General features: G+C 37.9%; 4 protein-coding genes across 6 annotated transcripts; 2 read left to right on the top strand and 2 right to left on the bottom strand.

Annotated features, from left to right (window-relative positions):
* The first annotated feature begins 548 nt into the window (after positions 1–548).
* On the top strand, positions 549–11,591 carry LOC129378096 (ras-related protein Rab-8A). 2 transcript variants are annotated; one of them, XM_055058385.1, is made up of 9 exons: positions 549–798; positions 881–986; positions 3,633–3,693; positions 4,953–5,013; positions 5,112–5,189; positions 5,271–5,360; positions 5,473–5,538; positions 6,553–6,603; positions 7,410–11,591. In XM_055058385.1, the coding sequence occupies exons 2-9, from the start codon at positions 959–961 to the stop codon at positions 7,497–7,499; spliced, it is 525 nt and encodes a 174-aa protein (XP_054914360.1). In that variant the 5' UTR covers positions 549–798; positions 881–958; the 3' UTR covers positions 7,500–11,591. The 2 variants fall into 2 exon arrangements, with proteins under 2 accessions (XP_054914360.1, XP_054914361.1); XM_055058386.1 differs by lacking the exons at positions 549–798; positions 881–986 and adding an exon at positions 2,966–3,138.
* On the bottom strand, positions 11,425–15,686 carry cib3 (calcium and integrin binding family member 3). 2 transcript variants are annotated; one of them, XM_055058383.1, is made up of 6 exons: positions 15,620–15,686; positions 14,264–14,298; positions 13,705–13,816; positions 12,781–12,928; positions 12,180–12,375; positions 11,425–11,957 (listed from the first exon to the last, which is right to left on the bottom strand). In XM_055058383.1, the coding sequence occupies exons 1-6, from the start codon at positions 15,668–15,670 to the stop codon at positions 11,936–11,938; spliced, it is 564 nt and encodes a 187-aa protein (XP_054914358.1). In that variant the 5' UTR covers positions 15,671–15,686; the 3' UTR covers positions 11,425–11,935. The 2 variants fall into 2 exon arrangements, with proteins under 2 accessions (XP_054914358.1, XP_054914359.1); XM_055058384.1 differs by lacking the exons at positions 13,705–13,816; positions 14,264–14,298 and having other exon boundaries at positions 15,620–15,670.
* On the top strand, positions 11,589–18,797 carry LOC129378093 (uncharacterized). The gene is made up of 3 exons (XM_055058381.1): positions 11,589–11,726; positions 12,892–12,969; positions 18,006–18,797. The coding sequence occupies exons 1-3, from the start codon at positions 11,589–11,591 to the stop codon at positions 18,627–18,629; spliced, it is 840 nt and encodes a 279-aa protein (XP_054914356.1). The 3' UTR covers positions 18,630–18,797.
* On the bottom strand, positions 17,188–21,886 carry admp (anti-dorsalizing morphogenic protein). The gene is made up of 5 exons (XM_055058376.1): positions 21,587–21,886; positions 21,376–21,512; positions 20,607–20,729; positions 20,338–20,527; positions 17,188–17,737 (listed from the first exon to the last, which is right to left on the bottom strand). Exons 1-5 carry the CDS (start codon positions 21,879–21,881, stop codon positions 17,319–17,321), a joined length of 1,164 nt encoding a protein of 387 aa, XP_054914351.1. The 5' UTR covers positions 21,882–21,886; the 3' UTR covers positions 17,188–17,318.
* Between the last annotated feature and the right edge of the window lie 770 nt (positions 21,887–22,656).

Here is a 22,656-nt window from a genome sequence, read left to right as displayed (position 1 = left end):
TATATTATGCACTCTTCAACATGGGAAAGAGAAACACATATGCTATTCTGGTGATTATATAAATGGACTTCTATGCAGCAGGAGGCCTAAGATTCCCTATATGTGAGACTAGAGTGAACACAACACATCATAACCTCCACCATCACACCATCCCCACTGTGGAGGTAGAAGCATCATGTGGGGAATGCGTCTCTATCGCAGAAATATGATTTTACTAGATTAGACTAGATTTTATTATTACACAGACTCAAAGTCCAAATATACATAAAAAGAAAAGAAAAACATGGATGCGGGTCAGAGAGGATGAGTACTTACCTAAACTTTCTTACAAAATGGACACCTGCCTATTTGCTGTTCAGTGTTGACGGGTTTTTCTGGCAAGTACGCGGCTGTTTCATTTCATGGCGTAATGCTACTCGATACGCTATTGGCTGGCGTGTGCAAAGCAGCCAATCCAGGAGCGCCTTTTATTCTCCGTGATAACGATTGGCTAATTCCGCGAGACCATAGCCGTTAACTTGTGTGGTTGCGCTAAAACGGTTTCAACTGTTTCATTCATGTTGTTAAAAATAGGCAGTTTACGTATTTTTAAGATGGGCGCTCAAGGAAATACTAGCGTCCATTGTATCGAAAGTCAGAAATTGTGACATGGGGTTTAAATCTCAAAAGTTTAATGTTAGCTGCACCGGCTACGTCGGCTCACTACGTCTCCAAAGCAAACGTCGTCAGGCGCTAGCTCACTGGGGTTGCTGTCATTAACAAGATGAATATTTGGGGAAAATACATTCCCATTCTAAGGTATGTTGGAAGATGCTGCAGAGTTGTTACTCCTCCAGAGATGTTAGAAACTTGAAAATGGCTTGTCATTGGCTCTTTCTAGGGGATAATAATCCACAACGTTTGCGGAAAATCAACATAAAAATGAGCAGAGAGAAAAAGAGATGGCACAGGAGTCTGGATGGATATGCAGAGAGGAGTGGCCAAAGGTATTTCTCTTTTTGCTCCAACCAACACAGTGAAGTGTTACAAGGACAACAGCAGTCGTGATTGCAAAAGAGCCTTGTGCAATAAATTAACAACTTGGGTGTGGAGGTTGCTGGAAGAGTTGGTTTCCTGGAGGCAATTTCAGCACTCACTTTTAAAGATTAGTAGAAAAGGGGCAAGCGCAAACATGCTTTAGTTTCATTTTGCTGCATGAAATCAGTGAATTTGTTTTCCCAAACATTTCCATATCCAAAGAATCAGCAAACTCTGATCTTATCATGGGAAAAACACCATGTCATTGGCAGTTCAACCTTTTTAAATCACTCAGATTGCACAAAACTCAATCTCACTTCGTATTGTTGAGGAAAAGGAATCTCGAGACTTTCTAAATACTGATTTAGTGTCGGTTCTCTGTGACACAGAGCACCATAATTTAAATGCAATTACTTCAATATAAATTTTTAAAGTGATGCGTTTAATGAGAAATATTTTCCAAAGACAAGTCTCCACATGTCAAATGAAGTGCTGCAAAAACAAACAAGATACAACATCTTTGCAGCTATGTGCTGACTCCCGGGCAGTGGCGGAGCTAGACTTTTTTTCAAGGGGTGGCCAAAGGGTGAGCAAGGCTTTATCAGAGGGGTCCATATACAAATGGACCGTTCCATGGAACGAAAGGAAAAAATATTTGTTTCCTTTCGTTCAAAATTAATTAATATAACTAGTGAGGTTAAATTCAAAGCTTTCATATGACATAGCCTACTTACATTTCAGTCATTATAAAACTTAATGGTTTTTCACATATTCTTACCACACACATTTCAAGCAAGAGCTGGGAGATAGAAAACATTACAGGGCAGCATGTGCACTAAAACATATGTTAAAAGAATCTGTCTAAAACACGATCTATCAGCACTAGCATGGCTAATATAATAAACGAGGCACTATGCAGTGGTGGACAACCATTTTTTTCTTTTTAGAAATGTATGACAAGTGCCGCCTCTCATTAGGAAGGTAACAGCGGTTACCGCTGAGCGGTAAAATGTTGTAAATACCTGCAAAACTCCTCGACGGTGTAACTCTAAAGCCCCGGATGTGTTTTGGATCCAGCAGGATCCACATGTCAGTTTAACCAATGAACAGCATCGGGCTGCCTTCAGGGACAATCGGAAATTACAGTTTTCCTGGCAAATCTTTGCCGATCTCATAAGTATTATATTTTAAAATTACCATTTCCAGTGGGGTGGCAGTAGGGGTGGACAGGGGTGTGTTGGGGGTGGCAAGTGCCACCCCGGCCACCCCTCTGGCTCCGCCACTGCTCCCGGGGGTCAGAACTGAAGCTGCATCCTCCTTCCTGTAGATTACAGTGAAATCATAAGCGTTAAGCTCCAAATACTAAATAACATAAACGTAAGAGTCTGACACAAATGTCTTTTATTAATTCAGCTAAGAAATATAATTTAAAAAAAGATACATAAGTGAATTACTTCAGAAAGATTTATTCAATTGTAAGCATCAACGTTGCAGTAGTAAAATTTAAGAATTCAAAATGTAAATATTAATGAATGTTACAATTTAAGACAATTTCAAGATATATAAACACATTGGATAACTTTTAAAAAAACAAACAAATTCCACAGCAGGACTTGTTATGCTGAGAACTTCGAATTCAGGTCGAAGTCGAGGGATGTGGTATGAAAAAAGTCAAAATGTGAAAACAATCAATTTATCAATACATTTTCTTTTGTAATTATCAGATTCACAAAATATTGATTCAATTTAGATCATTTTGTGTGTAAATTATATGAATTAGTAGGAAGTACACATGTATGTAAGAGGAATAAAATGAGACTTCAAATTTTGCTGAAACAAAACACGTGGCTAATAACACGTCCCGCATTTCCGGGTTAACTTCCCGTCTACTGGCGCTAAAAACACCTGTAAGTGAATTCCGGACCAGCAGGGGGCGTCGTGTCATTTTTTTGTGCTTTGCATCTTCGCCGGGCGGGATTTCCGTAATAATATCAAGTATGGCGAAAACATACGACTATTTGTTTAAATTACTGCTAATCGGGGACTCTGGTGTCGGGAAGACCTGTGTCCTCTTCAGGTTTTCAGAAGACGCCTTCAACTCAACGTTTATCTCAACAATAGGTGCGTTTTGCGGGGGGCATTTTGGTGTGTTTTGTGTGTTTACACTACGTAGAGGGACTGGCTCTCCGGATACGTCTATTTGCTGGAATGCTTGTAATGCTATATATGGGAATGACACATTGTCTTTGCTAGTAAATGTAAATTTTTGTGCCGACATTAGGTAACATGATCCCTCAAATAACCGTGGCATAGAAAAGCTGTTAAAATTTTATGTATAGCTTATTTAGAACTAATTTGATATAACATTTATTATGTGTAAGCCCAAGTGTTAACCGTTAGACCCGACTATGTTCCGGAGAGACACCGGAAAAGCTGATGTGTTGCACGTTAAACGCTTTTGTTTAATTTCTTTTTTTAAATAAGTGTTATCTCCTTTTATATGGTGTGCTGTTTTTTGTTGTGTAAATGGTTTGCTTAATTTTTTGTGGGGGCTTATTGCATCTTAAAAGGTATCGTTGTGATTGGAATGCTAGTTTCCGTTTATCTTCCTGCAGGTATTGATTTCAAGATTAGGACAATAGAGCTTGATGGCAAGAAGATAAAGTTACAGATATGGTAAGGGCACTTCAAAAACCGGTGCACTGTTTTGTTGCCACACTACAAAAGTTTTCACGCCCCTTGAATCCTTCTACATTTGATCACTTTTCCAAATACAAGCTTCTGTTTATTTTGTTGGGATTTTCAGCGTCAGTAACGCTTTTCTGACATCACTGTTTATACTTCAGTGTTTGTAGTACTATAAAACATTTTAGTACAAGTCAAAATATTCCTGATGAATCTAAACTGCTTCAGAAAATGAAAACTTGCTCGAAGATTGTAGGGCACCCCAGTCCCAAAGCTGCATGAAACATCTTACTGTAATAGTGTAAAGTTGACCCTGACCATGCTCTGAACCAGGAATGCAGACTGTTGCTATCAGGTTGAAGATAAAAGGATCCACGGTTTCATAAGGTTCAACTGAGAAATGCTTCTGCACACAAATAAATCCTGAAGCAAAACATGGAAGTTTAACTAGCGTTGAATGCTATCGTCTTACAATATAAACGTCTATATTCTGTTTGTATATGAATGTAAATAATGGTGCTGTGATGCAGGACACATTGCAGATTTGTTCTAACAATACACAAGTATTGTAACATGTTTTATGTGATTGGGGGGGGGGGGATCAGTAAGTAGTGTTTGACTGAAGTTGAGTGAAAATTAGAAATAGTTTCAAAATTCTTTAAATAATAAAAATCTCTTCAGTTTTGTGTGTTTTTCTGTTCGTCTTCTTCAGCCTGCTACTCCTAAATAAAACACATAGCAACTTATTACCTTCAAAACTTGTAAATAGACTCCACCTGAGAATAATTTAAAGACGGATTCTTTTTTTTTTTTGTGAAGCCACGCAAGCTCCAGTTACCATGCAAGCAGTGCAACACCGGCTGTAATATAATAATATATGGAAGCTTCTGGTTCTACATTGTTTAAGTGGTTTGAATACTTTTGCATGTCACAGCTCATTTTGTCTTTGCTGTACGTTGTATTTCTGTAAAACCCAAGTGAAAAAATAAATATCACCCTTGTAATATAGAAGAAAACAAAACATGAGAGAATTATTCAGGTCTATCAAATCCTATTTACATTTATAGGAAACCAGGAAGAGGAAATTTTATGGGTGATATGCGTTCAACCATGTAGTGGATTTTTTTTTTTTAACTAAAACTCATGTCTATGACTTGCTGCTGCTGAAAAGAAAATCAAACTTTTAAATCTGATCCTAAAGATAGAAATTTCCTTTTTCTTATTGAAATTGATGTATTTGGCTCCTGCAGGGACACAGCTGGTCAGGAACGTTTCAGAACAATCACAACAGCCTACTACAGAGGAGCAATGGTGGGTAGCCTCACATGCTACTAGTTTCTGTTTCTAAAGCACTAAAAAGTTCTTGAGTTGTATTTATAGCAACATTTTTCATGTACTGCTCTTTGCAGGGGATCATGCTTGTCTATGACATCACAAATGAGAAATCATTTGACAATATCAAGAACTGGATAAGGAACATAGAGGAAGTACGTACCGCTTCAAATTTATTCTCGCCGACACGTTTGCGTCTCCATTTTAAAATGTTTCCTTTTCCTCTGTTAACGTAGCATGCGTCATCTGATGTCGAGAAGATGGTTCTTGGCAATAAATGCGACATCAATGACAAGAGGCAGGTTTCCAAAGATAAAGGAGAGAAGGTGAGAATCTCGGTCAAATATAGATGGAAGGTTATTTATTAATAATATTGTAATGCATATGATAGCAAGTTCAACAAAAGCGTAATTTGGGAAAATGTATTTTTTCTTTCAGCTTGCACTAGAGTATGGGATCAAGTTCATGGAGACCAGTGCAAAGGCCAACATCAATGTGGAAAATGTAAACTGCTATTATCTAAAACTCTTTTCACATATGTACTTGTTTTGTTTACTTTGTTAGCAATGTCTGTATGATTACCTTACGAACAATTCCAAATGTGTCAGAAATATGCAAAATGTGTCTGTATGTCAGATAAAGCCATAGAGATATTTCAGGATGTTGGTCAGAGAATTAGGGGGTTTACTCCTGATGACTTTCAACTAAAAGTTGTCCACTTGTATTATTGGTGAGACATTTAAGACTAAAGCAAGAGAAAGCACAGAGATGCAAGGTCTTTGAAAGGAAACTGGATTTCTACATGTCTGGAGTTCATTTAGGCTGTGAGAAAGTGAGAGAAAGCAAGACTACAACAAATAAGAGGAAGGCTGAATGTGTCATAACAAAGTTGCTCTATTTTTTCCTTTTAATTTTAAGGTATGTAATGAAACAAATATAAGACGCTATCAGTGTTTCTCAGTTCCAGTCCTCAGGCCCCCCTGCTTTGCATGTTTTAGGTGTTCCCCTTCTGCCACACATGTGGATTGAATCTGTGGGTGATTAACAGGCTTCTGCAGTTCTTGATGACTGCGGAAGTGGTCATGCAATCATTGTGATGAACTGTTCACATCTAACATGCAGAGCAGGGGGTCCTGAGGACTGGAATTGAGAAGCACTGTGCTAAACCAAAGTGCTTTATTAGGAGGCAATGGGACACTTCTGATCAATTGTTGGAGTTAAACGTTATAAGATTGTCATGGATGATGATCAACATATAACCTTAATCTTATTATTTGACATAAAATATCAATAAAAGGATGATTTAAAATTGACCCAGTACTGTTAAAACATGTACAACATTTAAGTACTTTTTATTGTTTTACATTCATTTGATATTTTTTTATTTTCTCTTTATTAAGAATATTTTCTAATGTTTCTTTAGTGTTAAAGTCCTGAAATTTCCCATTTTCATTTCAGACACTTTGGACTCATAACTAAAGCATTATTTACTTACCTTAACATTTTTTGGATTCACAGGCATTTTTGACTCTTGCCAGAGACATCAAATCAAAGATGGACTCAAAAATGGTAAGAAGCCATTTCATTCATACATTCCTTAAACAGTATTTTTTTTTTTAGTCTTTATATGAGTTTATATTTTCTCAAATTACAATCACAAACTTCACAGCGTGTGCTGCTGGTGAGCAGTTTTACTATTCTTTCTTAGTCAATATTTTGGATAGTTTAAAGTCTCCCTGCTCCAAATTTTATAGAAACCATTCATAAACAACAGTTTCACATTCTAATCACAGATTTTCAATTGCATTTGGGTCTAGACTTTGACTAGGCCCCTATGATCAGTTATGGACTTTGGTCTAAACCCTTTAGTTGGAGCTTTGGTTTTATGTTTACGGTTGTTTTTCTACTAGAGAATGAACCTCCGCTGCAATATCAAGTGTTTTTCAGTTTGTGTTTGTTAAGTCATAAAATGATACCCACTGATTTCCATTTGCATGATTTAGCTCTTTTCTCTCTTTTTATCAAAAACTGTTTGACAAAAATCTTCAGCCAGGTTCAATGTTACAGACATTTCATAATTAATTTTATCTGTTATTTCTGTTGTTTTGTTTATTTATTTTTGGATATTTAATATGTCTTCCAATTTCATCAATTGGAATCAATTGAGTTCTATTAAAACTGTTCTATAGAATTGCTATTCTATTGAACAGTGTGCCATTACCACTATTGCTTAACATTATTGTTTTGAGACCATTTTCATCATTTATCGCAATACATTCTGGGACATTTGATCATCTTAACAAAATTTGTTAATGTGACAAAACTACTTGTTCAACTTTTTTTTTTTAAATTGATGTTTTTGTGATTTGCTGCAGGAAGGTAACGCCCCTCAGGGCAGCAATCATGGAGTCAAGATCTCCGAGCCACAGAAAAAGACCAGTTTCTTCCGCTGCAGCTTGCTCTGAGAACCAAAGCCTTCCATGCTGGCTACAGGCCGGCTGGACACAACTTGACTGTGCTCTCTCAGCACTTCCTCCTCTCTTTTTTTTCTTTTTTTTTTTTTTTTTTTTTTTTTGCTTATTCTACCCAACCATGGCCTCTCCCGGTTCTCCCGGTTTTGCAAAAACCACTATTGTCATAAAGTGGAGGACTTCCCCTCCACTCTTCCTTTTCTGAAGGCTTCCAGAGGTGCGTCACTTCCATTATTAGTGGAAAACTTGTCTTTACTTTTCAAGAAGTTTTAACTGACGAAGGACTCATCACTGATGTGTTTTCTGTTACAAAATCGGGGGCTTCTTGTATTTCTCTCAGTCAGTAGCACAGCCAGCGACAGAAGATACTTGCCTCATTATAATATTTTTTAATTGGAAATCAAATGTGGTATTTTGGTCCACCTTTAATGGCACCCTTTAGGTGTTTGTGTTACATGTTGCCGAGCAGAGGCTGATGGTTCTGAACTTCAGTGAAACACAGTTGCACTTTTTTCATATCAGCAGCTGAAGTCATATCAAGGCATATAAAGTCCATTCGAAATTATTCAGAAAGTTTTGTTTTTATCTGTTCTTATTTGTTGTTCTCGACAATCATCCGATGAGACTGAAAATGTCTTGATCACTGCCTCCAAACTATTTTTGCAGTAGCATTCGAGTGTAGGTAAAATATCATCCTTTGTTTTCTCAGTCCTCCTGTCCAAGTTTAACTTAAAAAAAATAAGAGGTGGCATATTTTTGTAAACGGGTCTTTAAAGTGGCAACTTGTATTCCTAGTAGAGATGGACTATGAGGCTTTTCCTGTTAGAAAAAAAAAACTTTTCTTTATGCTAATTTCTTTCTATGAAGGCATAAAAAGGTCAAATGGTTCCTTGATAAATAGTTGCTGTTTCAATTCTAGCAGAAAATGAAGGACTTATGAGATTATCCCCATCAAAGCATAAGCCACAAACCGTCTGTTGAGTTTTGTTAAATTGAAAATGAATTGTATTGAAGCATATGCCATACACTGAAAACAGTGAGATTTCACATTTCAAATTGGCTTATTCCAGGGCTTGTCAGATTGCTTGTTGTGTTTATATATCGTTAAATGTTTGGAAATAACCGAAGAGGTCAAGAGTAATAAACTATTATATGATAAATAAACATTCGGTTTTTCAGATTGGGTTGCGTTATCATCTGTGTTTGAAAGCCACACAGGCATGTGGGCCGGAGGTTTACCCAAAACCAAGTGTTTTCAGAAACTCTTTAAGATTAAGCCCTAAAGTGTTCTCAATCACAACAGACTGATTCTGAGGTCCAAAATTTAGAAACCAGATTTACTTCTTACCTCCACAAGTTAAATCTGCCTATATTAAAATGTGTCTCTATAGTGGTAGCTGTAGCTGGTTGAAGGATGGATTGCTGTGCATATACATGGAAAAATTAAGTATTTAAATTTGTAGAAATACCCTTAGTTTTTAAAAACAAATAACATAAATAGAGTATTTATTCATTAGGTTTTCTATGAGATGGATAGATATTAACCCTTTATTTACTTCCTGTTTGGAATCAGAGGTTTATGCTTCCTTTGTCCTCAGATGTTAAAACTCATATTCTACAAAAAATCTGGAGATGTGTTGAACATTTGCATTAGTTTTTTAGCAATTTTCCCAAAGTTTATGAAACAGACGTAGAGCATGAGACATTCTCCACCGTGCTTAACAGTGGGCATCAGGTGCTTTTCAATGTATTCCCTTTTCACCCAGGCAAAAGCGTTGTATTATATTTTAGTATTTTCCAGATGTGGATAATATAAGGGAAGCTTTAATTCCTACCACATGTTTTAAAACTGCTGTCTGTCCAGCTGGTTGCCCATGCAAACACTTCTTCCATATATGTATGCATGACTGCAGTAGCAATGGCTGCTGCTAATTCATAGTGAACAGAAATGGAGGCCTAAACTGACAAATAAGTCTGGGAAATTGGGGATTTTTGGCATGAAAAATGTGTGGAAAGTCTAATCAGTCCGATTGAAACACAGTTCCAGCTAAAGTGTAGAGTTGAGCTGGGTGATTAATCTATTTTTTTTTTACTTAATTCAGTTCTTGGTTTTTGAAAATGTGTAATTTTTTTTGTTTCATCACTCTATGGTTCAGAGTGATGTCACCATGCCCAAGGCCGCCATTTTGTTTGGCACGTGTTTTACAGCTACTGTTTGTTTTGACGTTGAATTCAGGTCAACTCTACGTCAAAGTATTAGGGCCAGGAAGAGAATAAAACCGTAGTATCACAAGAATAATATAGTACGACAATGTAGTCAGAATGGTATGAGAATAATATTACCAGAATAAAGTCGTAACATTTGATAGAATTTTTTGAGACCTCTTACCCAAAAATGAATAGTTAAAATGAGGAATTTTGATCAAACTGTAAAGTTTTTTTGTACCAGTTTTTCAAATAAGGATATGCTAAATCTGTTAGCATTTTGAAATAACTGTGCAAAGGAATGTTCATTTTGAAGAAAGAGCCACACAAACAGCTGATCACGTCAAATCTTGATGACTATATTAAATTCTGGTGAAAAAGTTTTATTCTTCTAATATTACGACTATATTTTTGTAATTAAGCTAAAAAATTTCATAGCCCTCCCATAATATTATGTTGTATAACTCACAGAAGAGATGACTGAAATAAAATCAGTTATTTTTAATGACTGATTTTATTTCAAAAGTCAGTAAAAAATTATAAATACTTTTTAAAATATTTGTAATTTATTTTTTTTAATCTTTTATTATTATTATTTTTTAGAAAATACAGGAAGAAAGTTAAATTAGAAAATTGGATCCGGCATGAAAAAACAAACTTCATATCTTCCGGACTGAGACGCAGTTACCATGTAGACGGTGAACAAAATATGCCGATCTCTCACCGGAAAAATCGTTTCTCGATAACATTCGAGCTCAAATGACGCCTCTGGTCATGAACTGCAGGTTCCCTTCGAGCCCTCCCAGCACTTTACCATTACGTCGTGTTTTTCTCCGTGCCAAGCGATGGCTTCGTTTTATAACAACCAGATGTTGATCTGTCGAGTCTGTGAAACCAAAATCCAACAGCACCAAGTGATCCAGCATCCTCCAACTGTAATCTGTCACCTTGAAGCGTCTGCTTCCTTGTAATTTCTGCAAACTGATGTAAATCCAGTATGTAGGCATAGATTAGAAGAGTTTTAAGCTAAAGCCTGCCACTTTGTTCTTTAAAAGTTTGTGCTCTGCTGACGTCAAAGCAGGCTTGAATTAAGCTCTTATCAGGTGTTTTCCACATTTAGTTTTGATGCTTGATAGCTAGGTGGCGCTGGAGAATCAGTGAGCCTCTCTTAGCTAAACCACTTAAACACAAATTTGATTCAGTATTTACATATATTCAGAAGAAAAAAAAAAAGGCCAGAGTTAATTGAAATGCATTTCTCCTGCTTACCTCATGTTGGCATTCTTATGATAGTCGTTTTTCTGGAAACTCCACAGCGTTCAGAAAGGTTTGGGTTTTTTATGGTTTGGTTGTAGCTTCTTTTTCTGTTGTTTTTTCTTTAAGTATCAAAGAAAGATTTGGGACCTCGTGATTACTAGGACCATTTGTCTTAACCGTCAGATCTCATAGCTGAGCTATGCATTGTGAATCTTGGACCTTTGTACATCATAAACCCTTACAGATGAATTTATTTGCTTTGTTACATTTAATGTGTTTTTTTTGTCACTCACTGAGCCAGAAACAGGTCAGGCTTATTTAAAAACTGCATGTTAACCTAAACTTTAGCTGCAATTATTTTTGACAGATTTATTTTGTTGTTGTTTTTTTTTATTACTTTTTCTTAAAATCCCATCATATGTTGTAATAAAGCAAACACACATTTTTAGCAGCCATATTTTCATTCTGTCTGTTGGGAAATTCACAGGGAAAAGTTTAGAGGGGTTGGGGGGGGAAATATATAAATATCATTGAACATTGAAAAATAAATATATAAACTGTACTGTACTTTCTAAACCCATATGAAATGTGTACTTTTGATTTAATAAAAAGGATCTAAAAATGGTTTGCCTTCTTTCAGTGTTTTCGTTGGCCGAGGCGACCAGGAGCTGCTGGAGCTGCTTTCTGGACAAACGGCTCCCTTCGTCTCTACTGGCTCCACTGGGAGCCACTGGAATATTCTGCTCCTCTATATCCAGTGTAACCAAAACCCCTTCAGATACAAAACAAATCCATGGTTGATGGTCATAATTAGCGATGCCTGTCCTGATGGGTTAGCTGGGCTTCCATGACGTGGGTTCAAAACAAAAAGTAGAAGTTATTTTCTGAAGATTGATTTGTGAAGCTCTGTAGTATTTTCAGTCCATCCTTTTGGGCTTTTGCAAGCGTGAAATTAGTTGGCGGTTTTCTCAGATCCGTATGTGAAAGGTGCTGTGGAGCAAAATAAAAGCCGATTTTTAGATGCGATATTCATGTTTTGTCACGCAACAGTCAGAAAGTTCACACATTTTACTGGGATTGTATTTGATAAACACAACTTTGCCTGTCCAAGAAAAAAAAAACCACAAATCTTACCAAGTAATTCCAGTCTTGTTTCTCATGCAAATATCTTCAGTGTATTATAAGCCTGGTGGGGCACCAGGCTTTACTTACCTGAGGAAATCTGGAGCTCTGTTAATCATGTGCTGAAAATCCTCAAGCGATAGACGTCCGTCGTTGTCCAGATCTACCTCATCGATCACTTTCTCGCACACCATCTTCACCTCGTCCTCCGTTAGCTCGTTACGGGTCAGCTTGTTCAGCGTCTTCTCCAGGTCCGACTTGCAGATGAAGTCGTCGTCGTTGAAATCTGTTGGAAAAGCAAAAGTACAACAAAGATCTTACCTAACGTTTAGTTGTGTGTGTTAAATGTGATCACTGCGTTTCAATGTCTTCGGCGCTCAGTTGCCTCAAAAAACAGCTTATTTAAAAACAAAAAACGCACTGCCATTTTTTTTTTTTTTTCTCGTTTGCGTTCTGGAAACTGAGCAGGCACTCTAGATCAGTTGGTTTGTATGAAAGATGTTTTTGAATAATGTGATCAATCAACCCTTGTGATTAATCTACTGCTATCTAGTATCGTATTGGATAAATAAAAACCACAGTAATTTATTTATGCATTGACATCAATGCTGCTGCAGTCATGTAAATTACCACCAGTAAAAGGAGAAAACGCACCACATTTGAACATGAAGTTCACCCCGTGAAGGTTTACCGTATATTTTGAAGGCATAGTAGGCCTTTAGGTCACGAGGCGCCATCTCACTGAGCACTGAGAACATGTCCAAGAAGTCGTCCAACGTCATGTTTCCCTCTCCATCCTCAGAGAAAACCTCAGCGATCCTTTGACGAAATGGGTTGTCCTGAGCACAAAGACCACCGAAACGGCTTGAGCGACGAACAGGTAAATGCCAAAACTTTAACACACAAACTTATTTCTTATGAGTAAATTTTTATATGGAGAAAATGGCTGTCTGCAAGGGGTGGCATAACCTGGGGGACCAAATTGTCACTCAAAAAAAAAGAAAAAATATCAGATTGACTGGATTCCTATGAAGTTTTATTTTTGCTTAATTGCATGAATGGAAGAACAATTTCGCTATCTTTAAAAAACAAATATTTAACATAATTAAATATTTGGAATGCCTGACACTATAGCTTGGATTTATATATTAATAATTAAAGCTGCAGTCTGTAATTTTAATATACATCATGTATCATGATGACATAAAACAGATAATCTGTGAAAACAAGATCCCATGCCTTCCCCCAGAGCTCCCTGTACTACATGCATTAGACGAAAGCTTTTCTCTGATCGATTAAAAATTTTAAAAAGTTGGAAACATTCTTATCTGGACCAATGTTAACCTCAATGTTGTCCAGGTCCCTCCTTTTCTCAACGCCTACCAGTTAGCAGTAAATATATGTTTACGTCGCTGGCCTCTGCGTAAAGGAGCATATAATTGACCTATTTCTAACAAGTGAGCCCTCAGGGACCCAGCAGCATTCTTCAAGTTTAAAGGAGTCGGGTAACATATAACCTTTCAATGAATTCTGTCGATTAGTTGGTCATTAATTATGGATGGGGAGCAGAGGGGGAGAGCGGGTCTGCGGGCTTTTTGCGGACCAGTGGGTCTACCTTCAGTTCCGGCATGCTGCCAATCAGCTCGTATGGTAGCTTCACATCTGGGTGGTTGGTGTAGTCAAGAGGAACGAGCTGCGGTGCCAAATCCCGATAGCGGTAGAACAGTCTAGGAAGGTCCAAAACATTCACTTTCAGTGTTGGATTACAAATCATCTTTTAAATTAGAAGGCATACATTGTTAAACAGTTGTTGCTAATAATAGAAAAGGCTTCTTAATGAGCATAAATCATTGAGAACATTCACATATAAGCATTTGAAAATGAAAAGGTCAAACTTGAACTAAATGGGATTTGAGAGGAAGTCTGACCCACAGCATGACGGGTCAAATCAATGAGGACTTCGTTTAGATTTACTGGAAAGGAATCCGTAGAAAACAAGGGATTTTGACAAAAAACCTTTTCATGAAATGCATTTGCATTTATTGCAGTGGTATAAAATCTCATTGAAACAGTTCAGCTCTTCCAGTCTTATTCGTCACAGTCATAATTAAAAAAATAAAATAAATAGAAATAAAAAATAAAAGCCAATGGTGCTGTATATATTTTATGCTCACCTGAGAATTTCTTTTCTGGTGAAATATGTACAGTCCTGCAAATACAAGAAATTACATTGGGCATATTAATAAAACGGTGTTTTATTAATATTCTTTTTTTTTTTTTTGTCCCACTTAAACATTTCAGATCCTCCAAACAATTTTAATATCAAAAATCAAAACCTGAATAAATACATACAGCAGATTTCAAATGTGACTTTATTTGTTAGGAGGGAAAAGCTATCAAACTGTATCTTAAATTGTAAATAAATTAAGATAAAACCACATTTTTGGCTCAGTTTCACGAATCACATCAGCTCTCACTATTGCACGCCCTGCAAAATTATAAAATCACCTGAGCTGAACTTGTCTGGCAGCATGAAGCTGGTTAAAATGGTGCAAAAAGCAAAACAACACACCTTTACCTGAGTAGATGTAAGAAAGGGGAAGAGCCGAAACATTTTGGAAAGGGTTAGAAAGCCAGTTCTGGTGTTTCCAGACTGAGAGGCATGATCACTAAAGGGAGAACAGTAATGAACCTTCCCAAATTGGCCACCAAATCCAAAATTATTAAACAGTCATTTGTTTCAGTTAAGGTCAGAGGTCATGATTGAAGAGTAAAAAAGCAAGATGGGTGAAAAATAGGCATTTAGAGAGACTGCTGATCATAAAAATCACAGTTTCAAAAAAAAAAAACATCTTGATATCCAAGAGATTTGGAAAAATCCCCAAAATGTTTGGATTGAGTACAAAAAAGAGGAAAAAAAAAACAAAAAAAAAAACTTATCATTTAAGAAAGTGTGAGAGTCTGGGGATGTTTTCCTGTTTCAGGATCAATAAATTTTGCTCTCACTATATATACTTTCTATCATTATAATCATTTTAGGATAAAAAAACCAAAATAGTTGGTCTGCTCTGTTTTATTCTTCTTTATTTAAAGAAGAATAAAAAACATCATCATGCCAGTTATTGTTAAAATCAGTTTGACAATCTGAAACATTTAAGAAATCTGAAAACCATTGTACAAAAAATATAATAATAGCAATTATTATTATTATCATTATTATAATTAATAATAATAAATGAAATATAATTTTTTATTATCAACAATTTTTGTCTGAATTTAAAACTATTTTTTAAAATGTAACATACGTTGACGGTATGTTGTTTTTTTTAAATTATTGGTTTCAGTGGATTACAGTAAATCAAATCAATAAACACCCTCAGGGTACATTTGCGCTGCATTCTGTGGCCCTGGCTGGTTCTTACTTTCCCAATAAAGAATAAATTAAGAACAAATGTAATCTGCTTCACCGCTAAAGTTGCAAACGTCGAGTTGATGCTCCAGTTTTCATAGAAAACGGGATTGATGCCGACCTGATATGCGTCGAGCTGCTGCGCTGTGAAGATGGTTTGTTTATTCCCCATGTCTGAGCTTTCAAGCTCGGAAAGCACAGATCCATCGCGGCTCCAGCACCGAGCGAATGCTTTTTATTGGGGTGGCCCAGTCAGATATGAAATACCGAGACAAAAGGAGGCCAGAGCCAAAGAGGAGATCGGGTGTCGGGCCGCAGCCGGGCCCTTTGCTTGCCACCATAATGGCAGCATTTCATCGTTTGCTCCATTGTGAATAGCGGCCCCTCTGATAATGAATGAGGGCTGTCGTCCAGCATCATGCCAGGTGGTTTCAACCCCCTTTCGTGCCACTCTATGGCCAACGCCTCGCTCGCTGATCGGGTTACGTTCTTTACAGACGAGGTTTTGTAACGCACTGAAAGAAACTTTGATGGCTGACGACAACATGGCTGATGTTTTGTTCCAGCTGCAAACTCACCGTGAACCTTTTCACATTTCATCATGTTGCAGCCTCAAAGTTTTACTGCGATTTTAGATTATGCAAAGTGGGACAGAGTTTATATGCAGCTCTGGAGAAAATGAAGAGCCCACTGCAATGAAACCCATTGAAGGCCTCATAGTTATTCCACCAAATATTCATTTCTGAACTCTTCCTGAGTTAAAATATTAATATTGTTGTTTCTAAATGAATATGAACTTGTTTTCTTTGCACCTTTTTCATTATTTTGACCATTTCTCATTTTCTGCAAATAAATACTAGATTTTTGCTTGGAATTTCGGAAACATGTTGTCAGTAGTTGATAGAATAAGATAATAATGTTCATTTTACTCAAAAACATACCTATAAAACGTAAAACAAGAGAAACTGGTCTCTGCAGCTCCTCCTAAGTTACCAGAATCTCTTGACTGCTTCCCTAATGTACAAGAGATTCACAATCATACCAGCACCGCCTCCTGGAATAATACAAGAAATGGGTCATGGACTGCAGCCCTCCTCATCTCCAGTTGAATGAAACTGATGGATAAGAACTACCACCTTATTCAGTTTGAAGGTAACTGGTAGCAAACATCTCTTATTTTCTCATAATGACACTTACTGATAGTCAAATCAAGCCCTGTAGTGATTAATTAGGCAAATAACTAAATACAAGTGAATATAAAAACTAAACCTTGACCGTTTGTCAAGAATGTTGTTTTAACCTAATATATTAACCTAATATACTTCCTAATATATCAGGAAGTAATCTGGCTGACGGTTTAAACTCACGACTCCGCTCTAATGGCTCAGGCTCCATGTTAACAACTCAAACTCAACTCAGTTAAATTAAAATAGCAATGATAAACATCTAATCATTTCCAGATCAATAAGTGAAGGTAGTTATGCTGGATTTTGTGTGTGTACATTTCATCGGTGGCTGGGTATATGTTTGAAATCTTAATGTTCTGAAATCATCTTGATCTCAAGTAGAAAAGTTCAAGTAAGCTTAAAGTGATACCATTTAAAAAAAAGCAATTTATTCTTCATAAAAAAATAAGAAACAGAAAAACATAACATTTTCATATTTATACATTTTTGTGGTCATCTCTTCCAACAGTCATATATTATAATTTATGTGTCTATTTACATATCTTACAGTGTTATTTGTAGATCTCAGCACATTTACTCACAAGTGAACACCGAAAGGGCAACAAGATAAAGTAAAACTTAAATCTGACGTGGTCAGTGACAGCCGCAGCTTCCAGCCACCATGTCGTTGTACTGCTTCAACACAACATTCTCATCGTCATCAAAGTACAGCAGGTTGATGGAAAACAGCTGTTCGGGCACGCAGCACGGCGTTTCGATGCCTTGGATCAGCTTCAGGGCGTTGATGATGGACTGGACGGTGGCGTGGTTGGTCGGCCTCATGTTCTGACCCAGGGGGAAGGAGCAGGACCCTTTGCAGTGATAAGCGTTGTAGCCACGAGGAGACACGATCCAGCCCGACCAGCCAATCTCCTCGAAGTCTACATACAGAGGCAGGCGCTGGCAGGGCTTGGACCGCAATTCCTTCTCGCTGTAGTCCAGGGAGCGAGCCGTGCGGAAGGATTTGACTGGGGTTTGGGAGAGGAAGGAGGTGGCAATGGCCTCGTGGGGATCTGTAAGAGAAATAAACGGTTCCTTAGATTAGCAAACAGGATCGGATATTTGTAAAATAGTGACAGTAAACCTTTACGAGAACCAAATACAATTTAAAAAGGAATTTTGGAAAGTGTGCTAGCTAATCCAGTGCCCAAGAAACCAACCACCACAAGTCTTAATGACTTTCGACTCGTTGCTTTAACATCTATCATCATGAAGTGCTTCGAGAGAGTGGTTAAGGGTCATATAATCGCTATACTGCCTCCATCATTTGACTCTTTCCAGTTTGCATACAGATCTAACCGCTCGACTGAGGATGCCATCTCCTCTGCTCTTCATCTGAGCCCGGTACACCTGGAGAAAAGAAACCCCCACATACGAATGCTGTATTGGACTTCAGCTCAGCATTCAATACGGCCATCCCTCAGGACTTGGTATGCAAACTGGTCCCCCTGGGCTTCAATGCTCCACTGTGCAACTGGCTGCTGGACTTTAAACACTGGCTACCCAGAGGGCTGTGTCCTGAGCACCGTGCTGTTTACCCTGATGACCCACAACTGTCGTCCCAGGTTTAACACCAACCTCATCATGAAATATGCAGGTGACACAACAATTATGGGACTCATTCAGGACAATAATGAAGGGAACTACAGAAAACAAGTACAACATCTTGTGGACTGGTGCAGAATATACAACCTGCTCCTGAACGTCGACAAGACAAAAGAGATCATTGTCGACCTCAGGAGGTCTCGACCCAACCACACACCACTTCTTATCAATGACGAAGCAGTGGAGATCGTCAGCAGCAATAAGTTACTGGGGGTTCACATTACAGACAACCTAAGCTGGACAATTCACATCACTTCACCGGTGAAAAAGGCACAGCAGCGCCTGCACTTTCTGAGATGAAGTCTCTGCGAAGAGTGGTGAAGACAGTGGAGAGGATCATTGGGGCGCCACTTCCCCCATCCAAAGCATTGCACACAGACACTGCTTAGCCAGAGCAAACCAGATCCTTTCTGATTGAACCTATCCTCTCCATAATCTGTTCATCCGCTTGCTGTCTGGGAGGAGAGTCCGTAGCATCTGCCGCAGAACAGCCAGACTCAGAAATATGGGTCTCCGACTGGCCATCAAATTGCTCAACAATCCCATCATAAAAACTGTCAGAGACTGAAAATTGTAATTATTTACTATTATTTAATATTAAATAATATTATTTGCATATTATTTAATTATAAGCACCCTTGTATTTCTGTGTGTGCACCGGTGACCAAGCAAGGACATTTCATTGCCAATTTTACTTATGTTACTTTGTGCAATGACAATAAAAATAAGTCTAAGTCTAGTCTAATGTTAGCTACTTATATTTAATCTTCAGCAGTGGTTAAATTCTAATATTTACTATGTTTTTTGGTAAGAAATTGTACTGAAACACAAGAATTTAATTGAATATGCAAGTTCAGTCAATTGGTAGCCAATATTCTCAGGTTGTATGAATGACTGTCTCAACTTAGTAGAAGTTTTAAAACTGTTGACTGGTGGTCAAAATTAAGTTTGTATCCAGCGTTAGCTAGAATGGACAGGGCTAAAGCTAAAGTTAAAGCTACCAGTTAGTTTAAGTTCTTAAATTTGAGTCAGTTACTACTGAGCAACATATTTAAACTGTGGCTTTTGGGGAAACAGTTTATATGTATCAACATACGATAATGAATTTCAAAAGCTTAACCTTTCACTTTAGCAATTTTAGCAACAAGGTTAAATGTAAGCTTGTCATCTAGCTAATCTTCCTCAGCCAGAGGTTTCATTACAGCATATTTACACTGTGGTTTACATATGAGCCTCTTAGAATAGATTTACAATGTTTAAGCTTTAGCTAGCTTAGCAACAGAGCTAATGTTAAAGTTGAATCTACAAGTTAACTTATTCTGAGGCAGTCAATACTAATAAAAACCATAAGGAAACTTATATCAGGGAAACAGTTCACATGTCAACATATTACAATGAATTTAAAATGTTTAAACTTTAGCTTAAACTTGCAGCTAGTTCCGTTTTTAGCAACACAGCACAAATGCTAAAGTTGAACCTACAAGCTAGCTAATTTTAAGGCTGCTGATACTAATGAAAATTATATGTAAACTGTGGTTTTCAGGCAAACAGTTCATAAGTCAGTGTCTTAGAATAGATTTAAAAAGTTTAACCTTTAGCTAGCTTAGCAAGACAGCTGATGCTAATCTCAAACTTGCTAGGAACCTTGTTTCGTTTCCTGCTATAAAATAAACTATTCTATAGTCAACAGAAAAGTTAGAATCGAGCTCCTTTATTTGAGTAAGTAAAACAATTATTTTGAGTAGAAATATCAAATTTTTTATAGTAGGAATATTTAAAACATTTTTTTATTCAAACTTACAAATTTAAGTGGCTTAACTGCCTAACAGCCAAATTATTTTCTGAGATTTTGATTAAAATACCACCCAAATAAAATAAAAATGTTTTCAAATTGCTACTTCGGTTTTCTCTTTGTTTTATCAGTTTAGGCCAGCACTAAACATCCAGGATTATATTTTACTGTGCATTCCGATTTGATGAATGACATTAAAACTGAGGCAAATCTCACTTATGCTCCCGAGAGCCGCAGAGCGGCGGCCGTCGTCGGTGAAAAGCACGAGCATGGACTGTTTGCTCGGGTGGTGGTGGCGCCCTGAAGCAAAGCGGATCAGTTTCAAGTCCGTCTGGCTTCCTTCCAGAGTCCTAACCACCACATGGAGCCCCAGGTTGCTGCCTTCATCTGCCATCCAGGAGCGGACCTTCAGGACATCACAGATTTTATACACCGTCCAGCGTTTTGCTGGGACTCAGATTATTTAGGCATTGAGAAATACTTACAGCTTGTGTGACGGTGAATACTTCCCAACCAGCTGAGTGGACCGGGATGAGTCGAGAAGACAGCAACTTCTTCGCCTGCGTGCTGTTAGTTTTTCTGATATCCAAAAGCTGATAAACACTGACCTGAGTAATATAGAGAATAAAAGTAGAAATTAACTGAGAGAAAATGTACTTAGGGCCGCCACACCACCAAGGCCAACCAAGAATAATAAAAATAAATATTTAAAATAATAATAATAAATGCTATTTCCATATTATTAACAGAGATGCCACAAAATAATCTCTTCCTGTTGATGGCTGCTGTCACTTTTACAGATAAGATATCAATCTTGTAATCTTGTTTCCTGTAAATTTAATATTTAAAGTAATATGACACATTTAAACCATTCTGCATTTTCTTCTAAATAAAAAACATACTTGTTGCTTATTATGATTTCTATTTTAATTAAACCAGTTTAATTAAGATAGTTTATGTTTAGTTTGAGGTTAAAAAAAATCACAAAAATATTTTGATTTTAGTTTTAAAAATTATACATATTGTCAGCTCAACAGTACAGTTGTCAGTACTGTTGAACTGACAACTGTGGCCCACGTGACAAAAAAGTTTGGACACCCCTGACCTAGTCAAAGTCCAGACATAGATCCAGTTGAAAATCTGTGCCAGAAATTGAACATTGATCTTTACAGATGCTTCTTCACCAGGAAAAGTAAGTCCATTCTGCGTTGGGTCAGCTCTGCATGCGGTTATTGCTTAAAGGGCTGAACATACCTGGCAGAAGTGATGTCTGCTGTACGTGAGGGATCCCTGAGGACGCAGCTTGAAAAGATGCAGCTCTGCAGTGAGGACCTTCTCACTCCTTGCCACTGTTGACAAATTGAACTTGAACTCCACCTGCTCACTGCGCACTGCAATTCAAAACCACTATTAGAGACAACGCCGTCCATTTAACCTCTGCACACATGCTTTAAAAACATCTCACATTTGTCAAAGAAGCTGCGCACAGTGTTGCCCTCCAGCAGGTAGGGATCTTTGGTCACGCCGTCCACGTCGGCCACCGTGTTGTACAGATCGAGCATGTACTGCGGAGGCTGTTTGTGAGCGTGGACAGCAGGAGGGTCCTCCATCCCGAAGACCTCCAGAAGCCTCTTGATGGCGGCAGAGCGGACCTCCTCTGACTTGCCCTCTGAGGAGAAGCGGTTCTCCCGGCCGCTGAGCGCAGGCCACGCTGCGGTGACGCACAGCAGAGAGGCAAAACTGAGCGGACACGCGAACATCGTCGGAACCTGAGGAAGTTTCGCAACCTGGAGCTGGAGTGAGGACATACTCTGAAGGCGCCGAGGCTTTTATATCAAACCACCCAGCTCCCCTCTGCAGCCTCGGCAAACAGCAGTAAAGATGTTATTTGGTCGCAAATGTAAATCACCAATCAGCGAATGGAAAGGGAGACTAATGGCGGTACTACCAAAGTGCGAACACCGAATCAAGTGGGCTCGACTTTTATTTAAGCCCACTGCCTTCGCAATGAAGGCCCAAATAAACCATAGAATGCTTTTGCAAAACGGGAAACTTATTCTTGCAGTCGCCGATGAAAAAATGTGATTTTTGACCTCATAAAGTGCAAACTAATTAAAGTTTGGACATGATAGGTGCGGACACGCAATCTGTGGGTGGCCAATTGCGCATAACAGAATCCATTAAGTTGGAATAAAAGCCGCATTGTTTTAGGTGGAAACCAATTACCTGCATAAAGCTACTGGTGTCACCGGTGACACTTGGAAATGTTTACATGACTGCCCACTGAGCTCCAGCAGGACAATCACCAGGCTGAAGCTGGTACCTGATTCGCTTCAAGACAGGATTAAAGGGACATTCCGCTGCATTTCACTATTAGTGAATACTTGAAATGGTCAGATAGAAATGGTCTCACACTAATGAAATACTGTGAGAAGATGTTTTTAAGAAGTCATTTAATAAAAAATAAAACTGACTTGTGATATTGTCTATAAATCACAGTTTGTAGTTTTTAAACCCTTTATTCGCTGTGTAAAA

Source organism: Poeciliopsis prolifica, unplaced genomic scaffold (genome assembly GCF_027474105.1).
Source record: "Poeciliopsis prolifica strain line A6 unplaced genomic scaffold, Auburn_PproV2 SCAFFOLD050, whole genome shotgun sequence".
Lineage (NCBI taxonomy): Eukaryota > Metazoa > Chordata > Actinopteri > Cyprinodontiformes > Poeciliidae > Poeciliopsis > Poeciliopsis prolifica.
Note: the sequence above shows the minus strand (reverse complement) of the source record. Positions and strands in the feature narration are given on the sequence as shown.

Coding starts and splice junctions, on each gene's coding strand:
- LOC129378093 (XM_055058381.1), top strand. CDS start 11,589: ATGGTTTGCCTTCTTTCAGTGTTTTCGTTGGCCGAGGCGACCAGGAGC. Junction 11,727..12,891: donor TCTGCTCCTCTATATCCAGT/GTAACCAAAACC, acceptor CTCCATCCTCAG/AGAAAACCTCAGCGATCCTT. Junction 12,970..18,005: donor ACGGCTTGAGCGACGAACAG/GTAAATGCCAAA, acceptor GACTCTTTCCAG/TTTGCATACAGATCTAACCG.
- admp (XM_055058376.1), bottom strand. CDS start 21,881: ATGTTCGCGTGTCCGCTCAGTTTTGCCTCTCTGCTGTGCGTCACCGCA. Junction 21,513..21,586: donor GCGCAGCTTCTTTGACAAAT/GTGAGATGTTTT, acceptor TTTGAATTGCAG/TGCGCAGTGAGCAGGTGGAG. Junction 20,730..21,375: donor GCAGACATCACTTCTGCCAG/GTATGTTCAGCC, acceptor TATATTACTCAG/GTCAGTGTTTATCAGCTTTT.
- LOC129378096 (XM_055058386.1), top strand. CDS start 3,015: ATGGCGAAAACATACGACTATTTGTTTAAATTACTGCTAATCGGGGAC. Junction 5,190..5,270: donor GGATAAGGAACATAGAGGAA/GTACGTACCGCT, acceptor CTGTTAACGTAG/CATGCGTCATCTGATGTCGA. Junction 6,604..7,409: donor CAAAGATGGACTCAAAAATG/GTAAGAAGCCAT, acceptor GATTTGCTGCAG/GAAGGTAACGCCCCTCAGGG.
- cib3 (XM_055058383.1), bottom strand. CDS start 15,670: ATGGGGAATAAACAAACCATCTTCACAGCGCAGCAGCTCGACGCATAT. Junction 12,929..13,704: donor GCAGCATGCCGGAACTGAAG/GTAGACCCACTG, acceptor CTTTGTGCTCAG/GACAACCCATTTCGTCAAAG. Junction 12,376..12,780: donor CTATGCCTTCAAAATATACG/GTAAACCTTCAC, acceptor CTTTTCCAACAG/ATTTCAACGACGACGACTTC.